General features: G+C 41.9%; 1 protein-coding gene across 2 annotated transcripts in view; it reads left to right on the top strand.

The window, feature by feature from the left end:
- ccdc171 (coiled-coil domain containing 171) overlaps positions 1–18,447 on the top strand; it is a 233,144-nt gene that overhangs the window by 14,349 nt on the left and 200,348 nt on the right. For both annotated transcript variants that reach the window (XM_078213908.1, XM_078213909.1), the window contains exon 5: positions 1,435–1,625. In XM_078213908.1, coding sequence (XP_078070034.1) covers positions 1,435–1,625 — 191 coding nt within the window. The remainder of the gene's footprint in view (positions 1–1,434; positions 1,626–18,447) is intronic.

Raw genomic sequence — 18,447 nt, 5'->3', positions numbered from 1 at the left:
TGCGATCCCGCCACAAGCGCACCTTGCAGTGCCGGATTTCTGTTGCTATGATCTGCGCTGGAAACTGGCATGACGATCAGAAGTTATTTTAATCTGTTAATATAATTTAAATGTAATTAGCGGGCCCGGTACTGAATTCTCTGGGCCCCCTAGCCTCTCCCACCCCACCAGAGAGTTTCAGTCTAGTAGGGTTTACAGTAGGTTCCCACTTTTGGGGAACTATTGAGACGACCCCGCTGGAGTGAAGGGGTCAATCAGGACCCACCAAGGGGTTGGGTGGTGTCCCTGGGCATGGGCACCCTGGCACTGTCCACTGGCCTTGGGGCAAAGCCAAGTAGGTGGAGCCTATTGGGGACAGGGCTTATGAGTGGGGTCTATTGGGGTGGGGCCTAGGGGCAGTCAGTGGGTGGGGGTCACTCTGCATAGGGATATTGGGGTTGGGGGGGGGGAGGTGGCTGGAGATCAGGGTGGTCTGGGATGGCCTGGGAATTGTTGGAGGCCCGAATTGGACCGTGGAGGGGAAGGGGGAGCAGCACTGTGGGGGGTCCCGAGCTAGCCAACAAATGGGAGGCTGTCGGTTTGGGGCACTGCGTGTGTGCAGAGGCCCACTGATTTCAGCCTCTTCAGCAGGAATAGGCCCCGCCCCCTGATATCTAATGAGATTCACGCTGGTGACCTCTGCATTGCACAGAATGTGGGAGATTCTATTGTCAACTTCCACTGAAAAAAACCCAGCATGAATTACTCCAGTTTTCCTGCGAATTTGACACTTACAATTTTTTGGGGAGAATTCCGACCAGTGCCTCCGCCTCCACTGCTTCCTGTCATGTTTGTTTGTGGCCTCCTGGGTATGGGCATGCCCCCTTGTTTACTCAGTGCCTGATTTAGGGACTTGACATCAGACAGGAGAGATCTACTGAGAAACACTCCCATCCTGCCATCATTCACTTGTGGCCTGGTACTCTCGGCCATTTTAAACCTTTGCCTGGGTGCATAGCGGCTACCCACCACTCCTGCTAGCACTGCCTGCGATGGACGTTTATTGACCGCTGCTGGCAGCTCTCCAAACACTGGTCTTTCCTGGGATTAAGGACCCTGGGATTTCTGTACTGGCTACAAGTGCTGGAGAGGCACATGATGCTGATGGAGTTGCTCCAAAGAAGGTCTCCAGCCGACAGACAAGACCCCTGTCACATGCATTAAATTTGGCCCTTTGACAGTGAAACCTCTCTTTTCAGTTTAGGTCTGTCACATTGCTTCAGTGAATTTGCTGTGTGACAGTAGTGGGGGGTGTGCAATCTGTAATATGTGCATGGCTGTTATACATGATTTATGTGGAATATTTTTTGAAAGTAGTAACACTGAATATTTTGTAAATCAAAACTGCAACTAATGTTTAGGCAGCAGCTGAATGCTTTGGTATTGTATTGACAGTGCAAAATTCGGAACTTCAGCTGAAAGTGAAGGAATTGGAAAAAGCTCTACAAATTTCTAAACAAGCAAGGGAAGATGATCAACAGAGATTCCAAAGTGAACAAGAGGATAAGGATAAAATCATCCAGACCAGTCATACAGAAAATGAGTTCCTGATTGCTGAGAGGAGTCGAATTGATGCTATCCTGCAGGTACTAAATAATAACTAGTATTACTTTCCAAAATTGTGTTTGTGTATGTGAGTTCACCTGTAAATTATCAGGATCCTGGACAATCTACAGTAATGACTTTCACCTATTTTTGAGAAACATTTCAAGTAATTGAGCTGAGTGAAGACCCCCTTCAATGCCCCAAGCCCAGAATCTCTGCCCGTTACACAATTGCAAATTCCATAGTCCAAATATTCACCATGCATTAATTGACGGTGCTCTTTCTCTATCCGAACTTCTCTGATTTTTTTTTTTCTTTTGCCTATGTTGTCGATGCTTTATTTCTGATGCTGAATAGAGAAAGTTGGGTGTGTGTAATAACTTGGTCTCTGTGTACAAGTGCAGCATCTTTGTCCTTTAGAAAAAGGGGTTTTCTTCTTAGTTTTCTATTGACTAAAGTCCTTAATCCCATTAAGGATCAAAGATCTTCTTCTGGGTTCTCAAGGCGAAGGAGGAATGGTTGAGGTGCCTGTAAAATCAAGCTACATTGGCAATATTCTGTTGTACTTAAAGGAATCTTCTGCCTACTCTAGAACCTTTAAGCCTGTTGAGGGATTTCCGCATACTATACCAAAATGTTTGGCTCCCCTTCTTGGTAAATGGTATGGACATTAAAGGAAAAACCTGTTCATTTCACTGATAAAAGAATGTAGCTGATCACTATCTCTTCTATGCACTGCTCCTATGCTTTAGAATGGCTTTTGCAGCATTTCACTGTTGGGTTGTTATACTGACAAAAAGGCACCAATTACTCATAAGAGATTGGATAAACACATTGTGGGTTCATTTATTATTTAAGCACATAATAACAGCTATATATAGTTAGAACACTTGAAGACATCAGCAGCAGAGTTGCGTGTGTGTTTTCTCAAAGGCAGAAGTAAAACTCCAACTGGATTGCATAACAGACTTCCCTTTTTATGAGATCATGTCCCTATCCCTCAGTGGTAGATTACAAGGTACATCAATCAAAAGGTCCTTTTTGAGTCAACATTGAGTAAGACTGAGCTGACTTCATTTGCCAAGTCATTCAAGAGAGGTGAATTCTCTTAAATGTTAGTCTCATTGTAAAATAATTGTATGGACTTTGACAGAGTACAACCCCAGCTTGTTTTAATTAGAAACTGAATGGGATGGCACAGTGGTTAGCACTGCTGCTTCACAGCGCCAGGGACCCAGGTTCAATTCTGGCTTTGGGTGACTGTCTGTGTGGAGTTTGCACGTTCTCCTCGTGTCTGCATGGGTTTTCTCTGGGCGCTCTGGTTTCCTCCCATAGTCTAAAGATGTGCAGGTTAGGTTGATTGGCCATGCTCAATTGTCCCTCAGTTGTAGCAGGGGCTAAGGGGATAGGGCCTGTTTGGGATTGTGCAGACTTGATGGGCCAAATCGCTTCCTTCTGCACTGTAGTGATTCTATACCTGTTTCCAGTAAAATTGTAAACAGACAATATTGTGAATTTAAAATGAGCTGTTTTCTGAAAGGAATTTTTTTCTTTGTGTTGAAGACAAATAAACCTGATTTTGCTGGAAACTTGTGTCTTGGTTCTTTGCTATTTGTGCACCTGCTGTATTATAGTGCGGAAATTCCAGTTCAGTGACTAACACCATTAGTTACGCCACACCATAACTTGTTGGGACTTCTGCCCTGCTCCACACAGACTCTCAGTGCAAAAGTAGACAGGTAATTATTTTAGCCCCATGCTCCATTTATAATCTGTGGCAAGGTCGAGTTTGCTGAATTAATGTAGCTGTGATTGCACAGCCACTTAGTGTGTTACAGAATGGTGCTGAGGGTTCTGAATCAGTAAAATATTCAATCGATCAGCAGGTTGCCTGAGGGTAACAATTTTGCTGATTTGTTCTAGGAATTTCATTGAAATTTTAAATCTCAGTTAAGTAATAAATTAAGTGTTTTGACAGGCAGGAACTGATCTTCCCTTGACTAACATGTATTGCACAAATTGCAATTGGTAATGAAATGAGCGTGGATAATACACAGTTCAGGAGATAACCTCGTGTAGATGAGACCCCTTAACACTAATTTATATATTTATGCCTTTCTAGGGCAAACTCATCAAGTAGATTGAGTGTAACCTGCACACTTTGTCCATATTGCAGTGCATCCCATCTTATTAGGTCTAAGACATGCCCATAACTATGTCCCTGTTGTTTTGTGAAACTGCAGCACTGTATTTGAATTATTCTTGTCCTGTAATGATTGTGGAGCAAAGCGTATTGGTCCGGATTGCATTGTCAGTGGTGAAATGAGGGCACTAGCTACAGACCTTTTAAGAAAGCTAGTATCTCTGTGGTGTGGAATTCGCCTTTCCCAATTGTCGATTTCATTCTGACTTCAGCTTTTGAGGCTTCCAACAGCTGTACTGTTATGAAACGGGTTATGTAGCCGAACACATTGAAGAATTCTCACAGGCAGCAAATCAGGAATTATGAAGCAGTTTTTATTTATTTAGCGAATGCAAAGTCCCCAAGCCAAGCAGTTTCTTCTAGTCCTGCTGCGTTGAGTGTGGATAGTCCTCTGCTAGGTCTGTGGATTGGACACTCTTCCATGATGTGATGCATAGTTGGAACTGGTGCCCATCCGTGGAGGTTGGCCAAACAAGAGCCGCGGCTAGTCCTGAACCTGTTGTGGGCGGACCACTCCTTCCTCGGAAGGTTGAAACCAAGTAGCTTTTGAGTTGGGTTTGAGACCAGGTACTTGTTTGTCGTGTCCAATGATTTGTCCAGGTAGAATTTCTGTTGAAATCCTGTGTGGGAAAGTGGCTGTGTGGTGCATCATTCTGATAAGGAAATAAACATGCAATTAAGGTAGAAGCAGAAAAATTATAAATTTAAATCTAGTTTTTTTTTCATCACAATGAAAGTTGATGTTTCACAAAAAAAATGGTCAGGCCAGAGAGATGGTTCATCAGTAATTTGACTTGGTACACTAATTTAAGGCCTCATTCAACTATGGTAACTGCATCTCACTATAATTTTTTGAATTCAGTGGGACTAAATTACGAAGGTGAGAAGCTGCACAGCTCACATTCTCCTTGCCTTTCTTGGAATAATGGTTTATCCAGCTAGGAATCCTCATCGGAGTGGAACTTGTCTGTTTTTGGGAAATCTGAGAGGCTGAGACAAGAAGGATTGATCCGGCCATTCTCTCCTCTGGGGCCTTGTGATCTATCTGCATATGAGGGAACTCCAGATTGAGAGCATTGAAAACTTTCAAACTTTATCCTTTTTTCAAAGTCTACTCTTCAACTTACCATCTCTACAGAGCCCTCTATCTGTTTGTCCTGTACATACTGGAATTTTTGAAGGGATAAATAGTTTAAGTTTATTTATTAGTGTCACAAGTAGGCTTGCATTAACACTACAATGAAGTTACTGTGAAAATACCCTAGTCGCCACACTCTGGCACCTGTTCAGGTGCACTGTGGAAGAATTTAGCATGGCCAATGCTAAACGTCATTTGGACTGTGGGAGGAAACCGGAGCACTCAGAAAAAACCCACGCAGACGGGGAGAACCTGCAGACTCTGCACAGACAGTAACCCAGTTATACTTCCAGATGGCAGTTGTGTGTTAACGAGTTCTTGCAACTTGTTTCAAACAAATGATTTGTTAGAAAACAGAAATCATTCTGAGCTTATTGAAATAAGTCTGGTTAAAGTCTTTTTCATTCTGTATCCAGCAGTGTTGAAGGTAAATACTTGGCCATTCGGTGAGTGAATTAAACTTTAAATTAATGATGTGACTTGTGGAACAGTGGGGCGAGATGCATTGCACACTCCTCCCATCCCATTCATTACAGGTAATAGTATAGGAGTGGAAGTTCATGCCAATTCAAATGAGTTCTTGGGATTGCCATCTGTGTGGATTTCAACAGTGCACCAAATGGAGGAGTGGGGAATCACTGACAATTTCTTGGGTTCCATGTTTGCACAGCCAGAGTATTGTGTGCAGTTCTTGAATCCATATTATAGGAGGTATTTGATAGCATTGAAAAGGGTGCAGTGGAGACTTACCGGGATGTTGCCTGGGCTGAAGATATTTTGTTATGAAAAGAGGTTGGGTAGATTGGGGTTGTTTTCCTTGGAGTAGAGGATATTGAGGGGGATGTGGTTGAGATGTGGGGCATCGTTGGGGGTAGACAGGAAGAAACCTTTGCCCTTGATCAAGGGATCAATGACCGGGGGCATAGATTTAAAGTAAGTAGCGGGATGTGAGGAAAGATTTCTTGATCCAAAGGGCGGTGGGAGTCTGGAACTCACTGGCTGAAGGAGGCAGAGACCATCCTAACATTTAAGTATTTAGATGCGCACTTGTGATGCCAAAGGCATACAAGGCTATGAACTAGGTGCTAGAGAATGGGATTAGAATAATTTGGTGGTTTGTCTTTGGTATAGTTACGATGGGCTGAAGAGCCCTTTTCTGTGGTATTTGCCTCTTACGATGCTATGCAAGGGTGCTGTAAGTTTCTGTCAGTTCCACAGAGTAATGACGGTGAACGTGAACAATTTCATTATCGTTACAATCTCAAAATCGGGGCCAAAGTGTTTGTTGCCGATGTCGTCATTACACTGAATTCCACCCAGTATCTGCAGATAACTCAGTTTCACAGGGTGGTGACTTGTCTTGCTTGTACCACCACAGGTTACAAATAACATTGGCCAGTTTTGCTCTCTGGGAGCTAATGGGCTCATTGTCTTGAGGTTGGAACTAATATTATGGGGAGGGGGGCATTCAGATGAAAATTCCAATGGCTTTGTTATACACCACCTTCGTGAATGACATTTGACAGCGTGGGCTGCTTTTTTAACATTCACCCACTCCTGATTAAAAAGTGTTTAAAATGTTTTATTTGTGGTGAGAGAATCTGGATTATCTTCGAATAAACTTAGTGAAAATTAATTTATTTGATCTTGGTATGAAAATAAAACTGCCACGAGTGGGCAGGTGTGGCTGTCTCTACTTTTCGGGTCCTGTAGTTCAATTTCATGCCTTGGCAGTAAGGGGGAACTCCATGGGCAGAAGCCTGATCACATTGTGATCTTTAAAGTCCAATGTAAAAGATTCTGAAAAATTAGCCAAGATTTTGGAGACTTTATTTCAAGGCAACTCGGTGTCGTGTGCAAATCCAGCATTACTGATTATCCCTTTTGCTTCTGTACAATTTTTCAAAAGATGTGTAAATAAATCTATACTGGAAGAGTAGGAACAAAGGGGCATCCACACAAAATCTTTAGGCTTGGACCTAATTTATCAAAACCTGAGTGGAGGCACTCTGACTGGATGCAATTTGTTGTAGCACTACCAATTATGATGTGGAATCGGCCCTTTTTCTTTGTATAGCGTTTATTTGTCCACAACTGTGACAACTTATGCCAGCAGCAGGTGGATTTGAGGCCTGTCAGCAGAAACACTTTGTTATCCTGGGCAGACTGCTCTGAGCATCAAGTTATTGTGCCAACAAGACTTTTCTACTCTCTCTCTAGATTTGCAACTTTACTAGGGACCCAATATATTCCTCACCATTGAAAGAAGCGGCATCTCCTGAACGAAACCTGTCTAGCACAAAATAGTTCAGTAGATAAATCTTCATCTCCACTGTATTCACCTCCTTCCATTCTAATAGATAACACCAAAAGGCGGTGAGGTGTATGGAAGCAAGACCTTGGTCAACCAATAACAGCAGGAGCAAAGAAAGGAATGAAGGCTTACCATTGTATCTGGGAGCAAGAACCATCTCTAACGAGTATAACTGGCATGCATTGATCTGTTTGGATTTCCCTCTTAACGTTTTAACTTTGTATATATTCTTCCTCTTGGCTGAAAAATTCCTTTTGCTCCAAATTCACTTTTTCTTTCTTGTTACTCTTTTTTCCTGAAAGAGAGAATCGTAAGAAATAAGCACTCTCGGTTAAGACAATATTGGTGGGATGCAATAATTATTGTAGTGAGGAGATGGTGAACAAAGGGAAGAAAGATGCCTCTGTCTACAATTTCGCCCTGTAAGTCTGTTTATAAAGGGCTTGTAGTATTGCTTGTAGCTTAGAGCATCAAATTATTGTGCCAACAAGATTCTTCTACGCTCTCGAGATTTGCAACTTTACTACGGACCCAACATATTCCTCGCCATTGAAAGAAGCAGAGACCCCACTCCATCATCCTCGGTTGTGGGGCAAGTTTGGGGCGCTTTAATGAGTGAATAACACGTTGTCCTCCATTGGGGCACATATCTCAGTAAAGTTATGGTGCAGTAGATCCACCCCCCACTCTCCCCGAACCACTTGGAGAACTTGAAACAAAGTTTTTCCTCTGGTATATGGCTGAATTTTTGGAGCAATTGTTTTCAAGCTGAAGTATATGGTTAGCAAATTAATGAATAATCTTTTTTAAAAAAAAAATATTCAAGACTCATCAAATATAGATTTCTACCCTTTTTAAACCTGTAGCTCGTATTTTTATCTATTTTATCCTTGGTATGCCATGGTTGTTGGGGGAGAAGCACTGAGTTTTTTAAAAAATTACACAACGTGGGTGTTGCTGACTAGGCCACCTTTATTGTCCATTCCTAATTGCCCTTGAAAAGGTGATGGTGAGCTGCTGCAGTCCATGTGGTGTAGGTACACCCCCAGTGCTGTTACTGACACAGTTCCAGGATTTTGACCTAGGGACAGTGAAGGAATTGCGATATATTTCCAAGTCAGGATGGTGAGTGACTGAGAGGGTGACTTGCAGGTGGTGGTTTTTCCATGCATCTGCTGTCCTGTTCTTCCCGATGGTAGAGTTTGTGGGTTTGAAAGATGCTGCAAAAGGAACCTTGGTGAGTTTCTGCAGTGCATCAGGAAGATAGTACTGATGATCCAGGCCAGAAACTCCAAGATGTCTTACAAAGTCAGCTTAGACCAAACGTTTTGCACTTTGATTTTGGCATGGGTGAGCATTAGGTGTTTCACTCCAGGTATGATTCAAGTGATGCGCTAGAAAGTTTTTATCAAACAACATTTATTTAAGCATAACTTTTACCAACTACAAAAACCATGCTATTGTACAGCACAGTGATTAGCACTGCTGCCTCACAGCGCCAGGGACTTGGGTTTGATTCCAGCCTTGGGTCTGTTTGGATTCTGCAAGTTCTCCCCATGTCTGCATGGGTTTCTTCCCACAGTCCAAAGTGTAGGTTAGGTGGATTGGCCATGCTAGATTGTCACCTCGTGTCCCAAGATGTGTAGGTTAGGGGGTAAATATGTGGGGTTACAGGGATAGGGCTTGGGTAAGATGCTCTGTTGCAGAGTTGGTGCAGACTTGATGGGCCGAATGGCCTCCTTTTGCACTGTAGTAATCCTATGCTCCTATAAACCTTAACAGCTAACTGTAATGTGCCAAATCAAACAACACCCACAAACATACACCCCTTCCTAGGCTTGGGACAAAAAGCAAGTATGCTTACGTGATGCTGCATTTTGCAGCTTTTTAACAGCTGCTGTGAATTGGTCCTTTGGAATGTTGGATTACAACTGAGACCTCCCAGTCCTGGAACCTTCAGCACACCTCGAGAGAAAAAGATAGAGACATTGCTTGCCTCTAGCTAGCAACCCATTAACAGCAGGATTTCCAACACCAGGGAGAGAAAGAAGAAACAATGCATTCAGTCTCGAGTTCAAACAGCTTCTGAACCAAAATGAAACTAAAGCCTGGGACTTTGCTGTGAAAAGAACTATCTTCCAGACATCACCTGACCTGTCAATCACTTGCCACCAGCAATTCAACAGGGTCATAAAAATCCTAGGACACAGCATTAGTCCAGATTAAAAATAAACATTGCTTCAATTATCCTGCTTCAGCAACAATAAAAGATACTGGTTACAGACAGCACAGCATCAAAACAAAAAGGCCAGGTCTGCTTGGAAAAACTGCAGAGAACATGATTAAAAAACAGTACACTGCTGCCGTTATTTGACAGTGGTGGTGGGAGTCAATGGTACCCATTCCACAAACGGCCAAATAGGCTGCTTTTTCCTGGATGGTGTTGAGCTTCTTGTGTTGTTTGGAGCTGCACTCATCCAGACAAATGGAGAGTATTCCATCACATCCCTGACTTGTGCCTTGTAGGTGGTGGACAGGCTTTGGGGAGTCAGGTGAGGTGCTCAGCACAGGATTCCGAGCCTTTGACCTGTGTTTATAACCAAAGTATTTATTCGGCTGGTTCAGTTCAGTTTCTAATAAATGGTAGGTAAGACATCAGAGCAGAATTAGGCCACTCGGCCCATCAAGTCTGCTCCACCATTCAATCATGGCTGATATTTTTCTCATCCCCATAACCCCTGGTCCCCTTAGTAATCAAGAACATATCTATCTCTGTCTTAAAGACACTCAATGACCCGGCTTCCACAGCCTTCTGTGGCAAAGAGTTCCACAGATTCGGAATACAGTGATAGTAATGCCATTGAATATCAAGGGAAGGTGGTTAGATGCTCACTTGTTGGAGATGGTCATTGCCTGGCCCTCATGTGATGCAAATGTTACTTGCTGCTTTTCAGCTCAAGCCTGGATGTTATCCAGGTCTTGCTGCATTTTGACGTGGACTGCTTTGGTATCTGAGGAGCCATGAATGATGCTGAACATTGTGCAGTCATCAGTGAACATCCCCACTTATGACCTTATGATGGAGGGAAGGTCATTGATGAAGCAGCTGAAGATGTTTGAGCCTAGGACACTACCCTGAGGAACTCCTTCAGTGATGTCCTGGAACTGAGATGATTGATCTCCAACCACTACAACCATCTTCCTTCGTGCCACTCCCCACCAGCGGAGTGTTTTCTTCTGATTCCCATTGTCCGTAATTTTGCTAGAGCTCCTTAATGCCTTACACATGTCAAATGCAGGCTTGCCGTCAAGGGCAGTCACTCTCGCCTCACCTCTGGAGTTCAGCCTTTTTGTCCATGTTTGAACCAACTCTAATAAGGTCAGGAGTTGGTGGAACCCATGCTGAATATCGATGAGTAAGTGCCACTTGATAGCGCTGTTGATGACCCCTTCCATCATGTTACTGACTATCTAGAGTGGACTGATGGGATGGTAATTGCCGGGTTGGATTTGTGTTGCTTTTTGTGTGCAGGACATGTCCAGGCAATTTTCCACATTGCTGATAGATGACCATAATTGAAGTCAATAATTGATGCCGATAGATGTGAATAATTTCAGACCATGAATTCTGCCCTCTTTTGATTTTTTAAAATTGTTTTTATTCAGGAGCCAGTCTGTATCATCTTGTTTTTCCTTTAAGGTAACTGTCCATTATTCTGCCACTTACACGTGCTCTGGACCATTGTGTTATTTCTTTACCACATCTCGTTTGTTTAATCTCTCCTGCCTTTTACCCTTTCTCATACTTTTCCTTTTTTGTTCAACCACCGCCTCTCCCTTTTAACACTATAAAATCCACCACATGTCTATTCCTTTCAGTTCCAAAAGAGTTGTATTTGATTTGAAGCATTCACTCAGTTTCTCTATCCACAGATGTTGTCAGACCCACTGAGTTTTTACAACATTTGTTTTTAATTTTAGATACGTAGTATTTAGCTTTTGTATTATATTGTTGGGTAGCCTGTCTATTAAGTAAATGAATGTTTTCCTCATCAAGAATAATTAATGTTTAGAATTTGAATGACTTGGCAAAGAAATCTCACTGCTTTAATAGGAATCACTCATTTATTATGAGCTCTGTTCACTTGCAATTTGCAACTTTGAAGTTGATTTGAAGTAACATTATCTCTCCTGCAGTTGGCTTGCCTGGAAGGGCAGGTTAAATCCTGCGTAGACCTGAGTATGTTCTCTAGATTGGTTCAATAACTGCTATGGGTATGAGTACAAGTTTAAAATTAAGAGTTGAAATATTGCATCTGTTGCAGTTGCAACATTATTTTAAATGTGGCATTGTTTTGTTGCTACCTCCCTGCCCCCCCCCCCCCCCCCCCCCCCCCAACCATGCCACCAAGGTTTACCACTCCCCTGTGAAGCCTGCCTGAAGATCATTCACTGGCACTGAGGTGCCAGCCTTATTTTGAAGTTATTTTGCCTGTTCCATCTGCATCGTCAAATGTTCCTGTGTCTTGAGTAAGATTTGACTGTATAAGTTTTAATTGGTAAAATCTTACCAGATACATTTGTTATAATTCAACAATAATTAGTATTAGCTCTTTGAGCAAGCAAAATTGACCAGTCTCGTGAAGATGTAATCCCATGTACCTGGAGCTGCATGAATGTAGTTTATATAACTGTATCTTAATGTGAAATGTTTTGAGGATAACAAACAGGATTTAAAGTTAACAATGGATTTTGACTGCTAAGCTTCACTATTTCATATTTTCTGTGCAGCCTTAATTTCTTTTTTAAAAAAAAAGAATCGGTAGTAAGAAAACCAGTACAATAACACAGAAGCAGATAATTTGAGGGAGCTACAATGTTGTACATTAAGTTGCTGTTGTAAAACATTTCTTAATACAGATAATGACCTCTCCTGGCCATTTTCTGTAAAGCAGTCTGAAAGGCATGCATGTGTGTGTGTCTTTGCATGTGTGCGTGTGTGAAGTGAACCAAGAAATAGGGCAGTACATTGAATTCTACTTGAGTGATTGTCAAATGTTTTCCATGTTATGAGGTAGGTAGTGTAAGTGGATGCTAAATAAGCAGAAAATGTTTTGTAAAATTCCAAAATAAAGGCTCAATAATCAAATCTAAGCAATATAAGGTGGTTTATTGAGGGGGAGGAGGGGAATGATAAATTCATTGAACCTAATACACATCAAAACATTCATTTAAAGAATAGATTTGCCAGATGGATGTTCCTTCTGTGTTTTCATTTTTGCTTTTTTTTCCTTTCTCTCTCTTGACCCCTGACTCCACCAAATGCTTTTACTCACTTTAGTATGTATGTAATACACTGTTCAATGTTCTTTATTGTTACAGGAAATCAAATGCAAAGGGAATGCAATTTTCTTTGCGTGGCGAATATACAAATTTGAAAGTAACTTTCTGATGTGGATGGGTAACTTTTTGACTTGGTCTCCTAGCTATGTCACTGACAGTGTTAACTAGTTCCCTGAAGCACCTCTGTTGGAAATGGAAGCCATGTCTTCAGTGGCAGCAAGATGTGCACTACAAAGTCTCAAACACCACTAAAATACCTAGTCACTCTATTTGGTGGTGGTCTTCAAGGGGAAGGCATCCCAGCTCCAGTACTGCTGTACATATACCCATGGTGTGGAGATGCCAGCGTTGGACTGGGGTAAACACAGTATGAAGTTTAACAACACCAGGTTAAAGTCCAACAGGTTTATACATATACATATACCCAAGCAGACAGACGGAGGCTAGATTAACATCTCCAAAAGATATCACCTCTGACATTCCCTCAATGAAGTGTTGGTCTCTGATTTAGTGCTCAAATCCTGCAGTGAGGCTTGAAACTTTGTGCTTCAAATTTGGAGGTGAGTACTCCCACTGAGCTAAGTTGACACCAAGAAAAATATTTGCATTTCTAAAATGCCTTTCATGACTGCCAGATGTCCCAAAGTGGTTTACAGCCAATGAACTACTTTAGAAATACAATCAGTGTTCCAGTGTAGGAAACATCGTAGGCAATCAATTTTGCTTCCAGCAAGCTCCCAGCTGGACAATTGCCATCTTCCAGTGTCAGTGACTCCCTTTTTATAATTGTTTCTATTCTGAATACAATTTTATACTACGGTTTTCCAACAAAATACATAAGTATGCCCTTCTCTGCATTAAGTTGGATCTGCCATCTTTTTACCCATTGTCTTAGCCTGTCTATGCCTTGCATTGACAATCCCTCGCACTGCTTCCCAAGTCTGCCTTTTGTGTCATTGGAAGTTTTGATAGTGCTGTGTTCAAGTTCAAATTGATACATACATATATCTGCAGCACACAGACCCTGGGATACCTCAATCTCAAATTAGAATACTGCATTTCTGCCATTACTACAGTGACTATACTCAAACTACTTCATTGGCTATAAAGTGCTTTGCGATGACTGAGGCTCATGTAAAATGACCTAAAAATGCATATTTTAAAATATTTTTAGATAAATGCAGGAAAGTCATGTTGGAGTTGTATAGAACTTTGGTGAGAACACAACTGGAGTATTATGTGCAGTTTTGCCACATTATAGAAAGGGTGGGATTGCACTGGAGGGGGTGCAGAAGATATTCTCCAGGATGCTATCTGGGATGGAACATGTAAGTTATGAAGAAAAGTTGCATAGGCTTGGGTTGTTTTCTTTGGAGCAGAAAAGACTGAGGGGCGACCTGATTGAGGTGTCCATGATTTTGTGGAGCATGAACAGTGTGAGTAAGGAGCAGCTGTTCCCCTTTGTTGAAGGGTCAGTCATGAGGGGATATAGGTTCAAGGTGAGGGGTAGGACGTTTCGGGGGGGAATGTGAGGAAATACCTTTTACCCAGAGGGTGGTGACGGTCTGGAATGTGCTGCCTGGGAGGGTGGTAGAGGTGAGTTGCCTCACATTCTTTAAAAAGTACCTGGACGAACATTTGGCACATTATAACATTGAAAACTATGGGATGGGGTGGGGGGGGGGGAGTTTCACATGTGTAAGTGCAAACTTGATGGGCCGAAGGTCCTCTTCTGCACTGTATGATTCTATAAATAGCAAAATGTCATCAACATATTTTCTTTTGTAACTATACACATGCCTTCATGCCCCATAGCAGGGTTGATTTATGTTATCTCAAATTAATTCATTTGTTGAGAAGTGCTGTGAAAATGCTACATAAGTGCATGTCTTTTCCTAGAATCACAGCACAGAAGGAAGGCCATCTGGCCTGAGCTGCCTTTCTGAAATAGCATTTGTGCTTCGTCCCCTGCTCTGCTTTTGTTCGTAACCCTTTAAGTTTCTCATCCTCATGTGCCTGTCCAACTTGTGGAATCTGCTTCTGTCACATTTCCAGTGGGGTCTTCTAGATCTGAAAACTGAGTGGAAAATAAATTCTTCTCCTCCTCCCTTCTAGATCATTTGTCAATGATTTTAATTCTATGGCCTCTGGTCACCACAGGGAATAAATAGCCTTTCGCTACTTCCTCAAAACCCACCATCATATCGGAAACTTCTATTTGACCACCTAAGCTTTCCCATCTTTCCTCCTAATTGAAGTCCCTCATCTCTGATGAATTTGCTCTGTACCATTTCTCAGCTCTCTACAACTTTGCTTTTCCAGAATTGTCCACAATTCTCTGTCTGAAGCCTAGCTAGTGATTTCTGAAGTCCTAACATGATCACTTCATTTTTATATTCTATGCCACTTGTTCACAAACTCTAGTAACCCATATGCTTTTATTAGCCACCTTATTGATTTGCCTGTTATCTTTAAAAAAATTGTGAATATGAGCACCAAGGCCTTTCTAATAGGCTACTGTCATTTCAAGTGCAATACTCCACACTGTTCCTCATTGAAATTTATATCCTATCCTTTATCACCAGGCTGTCTTCCTGAAGTCTATGTGAAAAACATTTTAAAAATGTCGAGGTTCTACTGTGGAATTCTATAAAGCGAGATTATGTGATGTGTGTGACTAATTTAGTGAAGCAAGGGACTGAATGTCTACAAATGCTGGGGTTGCCACTGTAGTGCCAGGAAGCAGGATGCCAGGGTAATGCCCGGCAAGAGAGGGTGGTACCGGGGGGGGGGGGGGGGGGGGGGTAGGTGGTGGTGGTGATGGTTAACAGGTACACTTGGGTGAACTGGTTTGTTTGCTGTGAGCTGAGTTGGCCTCTAGAATGGTACTCCAGATTGAGGAGGCAGGGGCAGGTGAATCAGAGGCCACCAGTCAGTGATACATTGTGGAACCCGTGACTTCAAGTGTTTGTTTTCCCCCAAAGTCTCACATGATTGCCATTGATGGCTTTAACGCCACTTTTCCTGCCTGACATTGGCCTTTGCTGATATTGGAGAAAATCATGGTCAAAGCTATTAAATTTTATTTTACCCAAAAGTGGTGGCCGTGAGGAGATAATAGATTTTGTATTGTAGGAAGGGCAAATTTCAAAGAAGGTTAAGGGCAATGATAAAATGTGGAAGAGGAGAAACCGAGGTTGGGAGTTGGGGGTGGCTGTGTAAGATTCTGGACACGAGTGCTCTGTAATGGAACAGAACTGTGAAGAAGTGAAGTGAGAAGCCTTCTGTCACCTGAGAGAAGTGTCTGGTTGTTTCAGAAAGCAGGTTTTTTGTCTAAAGTCTTGAATTTCCACAGTTGAATGAGAGAGAGAAAAACCCTATGAAATACCTCCCTTGCAGCAACAGTGGGTTGTGCCTTGTGGTAATATTACTGGAATTTTATCAATTAAATACCTTTGGGCAACAGTCCTTACAGATATGTTTATTTGTGAATGGGGGTCAGTTTAGCCCAGTTGGCTGGACAGCTACATAGTGATGGACAGCGATGACAACAGCATGGGTTCAATTCCCTACCGGCTGAGGTTACTTGTAAAGGCTCTTTTTCTGATTTACCCTTTCATTGCTTGGTGGTCTCTGCATGATGACGTGGTTGCATGTTACCCCATAAGGGATCTTGCATATTGTGTATTCTGTCTCTCTTATCCTGTGGAAGAGGGTGTGCACCATGGCACATTGTGCTCATGGTTTTATTCTGTTATCCTGAGATCCCTCACGCTCTTTCTGCTTTGCTTTCTTTATCCATAGGGACACCGATTACAACAATTGCGATGCTTGATGATTTGAACCATTAGGTCTTTTCTGTATGTTTGTGGGGTTCCAGTAGATATTTTGACAGGTGAAAAGCAGCTATGCAGGGTAAATTTGGAGTATTGTGAGCAGTTTTGGGCCCCATGTCTAAGGAAGGATGTGCTGGCCTTGGAAAAGGTCCAGAGGAGGTTCACGAGAATGATCCCTGGAATGAAGAGCTTGTCGTATGAGGAACGGTCGAGGACTCTGGGTCTGTACTCGTTGGAGTTTAGAAGGATGAGGGGGGATCTTATTGAAACTTGCAGGATACTGCGAGGCCTGGATAGAGTGGACGTGGAGAGGATGTTTCCACTAGTAGGAAAAACTAGAATCAGAGGGCACAACCTCAGGCTAAAGGGACAATCCTTTAAAACAGAGATGAGGAGGAATTTCTTCAGCAGAGAGTGGTGAATCTGTGGAACTCTTTGCCGCAGAAGGCTGTGGAGGCCGGGTCATTGAGTGTCTTTAAGACAGAGATAGGAAGGTTCTTGATTAATAAGGGGATCAGGGGTTATGGGGAAAAGGCAGGAGAATGGGGATGAGAAAAATATCAGCCATGATTGAATGGCGGAGCAGACTCGATGGGCCGAGTGGCCTCGTTCTGCTCCTATGTCTTTATGGTCTTATTTTATGGAGGAGTATATCTAGTGCATCTTAACTCAGCAATTATAGTCACTTTTCAGGATGCAATTGTTATATAAGCAATTTAGATCTGGATCCTGAGCAATGTGAAATCATTGTGGCATTACTTTGCTTTGAAATAATCTGTCAGTTGTTATTGACCATTGACTTGCTCTTAAGTCAACTGTACATTGTAATTTTAAAATATTCAGTCATGTAATCATTTAATTGTATTTTTACATTAGCTCTAGTACTAGACAGTAAATTTGCATTGTGAAATATTGTGAAATAATGTGAAGTAACTATGGTGTTTTACTATGTGCCTATATTTGGCTTTGTGCATAAATTGATAGCTACACAGGAGTATTCTGCCAAAGATTGAGCAGGAACTGGGACTCCTTTTAAGAACTTAATGTTAATTGTATACAAATTGTGTTTAATAATCTACAGGTGATGGTCATTAATTGTGGATCCCCGTATACTCCTATAATTAGGGACAGGGCATGAATTGAGGTGCATATTTGCATTGTGTATTTCTGTAAATAAAAGCGTTTAAATATAGGCTATAGTTTTATCCTTCATTGTCTGCCTTTCTGGACTAGAGCAAATAACATTATTCAAAGGTAAAGCAAAGTTGGGAAGTGCTCTTCTATTGCTTATTTGAAAGAAGAGCATAAAAACATTTGGCTTTTTAATATCCTTAAATGGCAAAGTGAAGCACTCCATTTTCCCTATCTACAATCTTATTGACTTGATCTTGCTTCAGTGAATATTGCTGATTATGAGGAGCAAATGATTCTGTTGATTGCAATAGGGAACTTGTCTTTGGACTGGCCTGGGAGCAAATATGGAGATAACAAATTTGGGATAAAATGAGTATTAATTGAAATAATAGGCAGAGGAACCCTGCGATTTGTAGTTCTCCTTGAGCTATATATCATTTACCAAATATGTGATCGATAAGCAACAGTATGCATTTAGAACATTAGGACATGTCGTAGCTATTTTGTGGAATTCAATGTGAACTGAGTTAGATGGAAAAACAGCATCTGTTTCAGTGGCCACTTCATCTAGTACCTTTTATCAAATAAGGCATACTGGTAAAGATGAGGAAAAAGGGAGATGAGGTGAATTATATTGAAAATTACTTTAATAACAGGAAATCAAGGATAGTTATACATGGCTATTATGTGGCTGTTGCCAAGCCACTAATGGCTTTCCTGCGGGTAGAGTCCTTTACCCTGTACTTTTCACGATTCTGTATAAGCAGATTGCATCAAAAGGGGCTGTAAGGCTTTGCAGTTGGAGTAAAATCATCTAATCTAGACTGCTGCAAAGCATTACGAACAAAAAATCTTGAGTACAAATCAAATGATTGTAGCTTAAATGCTAACCAGA

This window comes from Mustelus asterias, chromosome 6, assembly GCF_964213995.1.
Source record: "Mustelus asterias chromosome 6, sMusAst1.hap1.1, whole genome shotgun sequence".
Taxonomy (NCBI): domain Eukaryota; kingdom Metazoa; phylum Chordata; class Chondrichthyes; order Carcharhiniformes; family Triakidae; genus Mustelus; species Mustelus asterias.
Note: the sequence above shows the minus strand (reverse complement) of the source record. Positions and strands in the feature narration are given on the sequence as shown.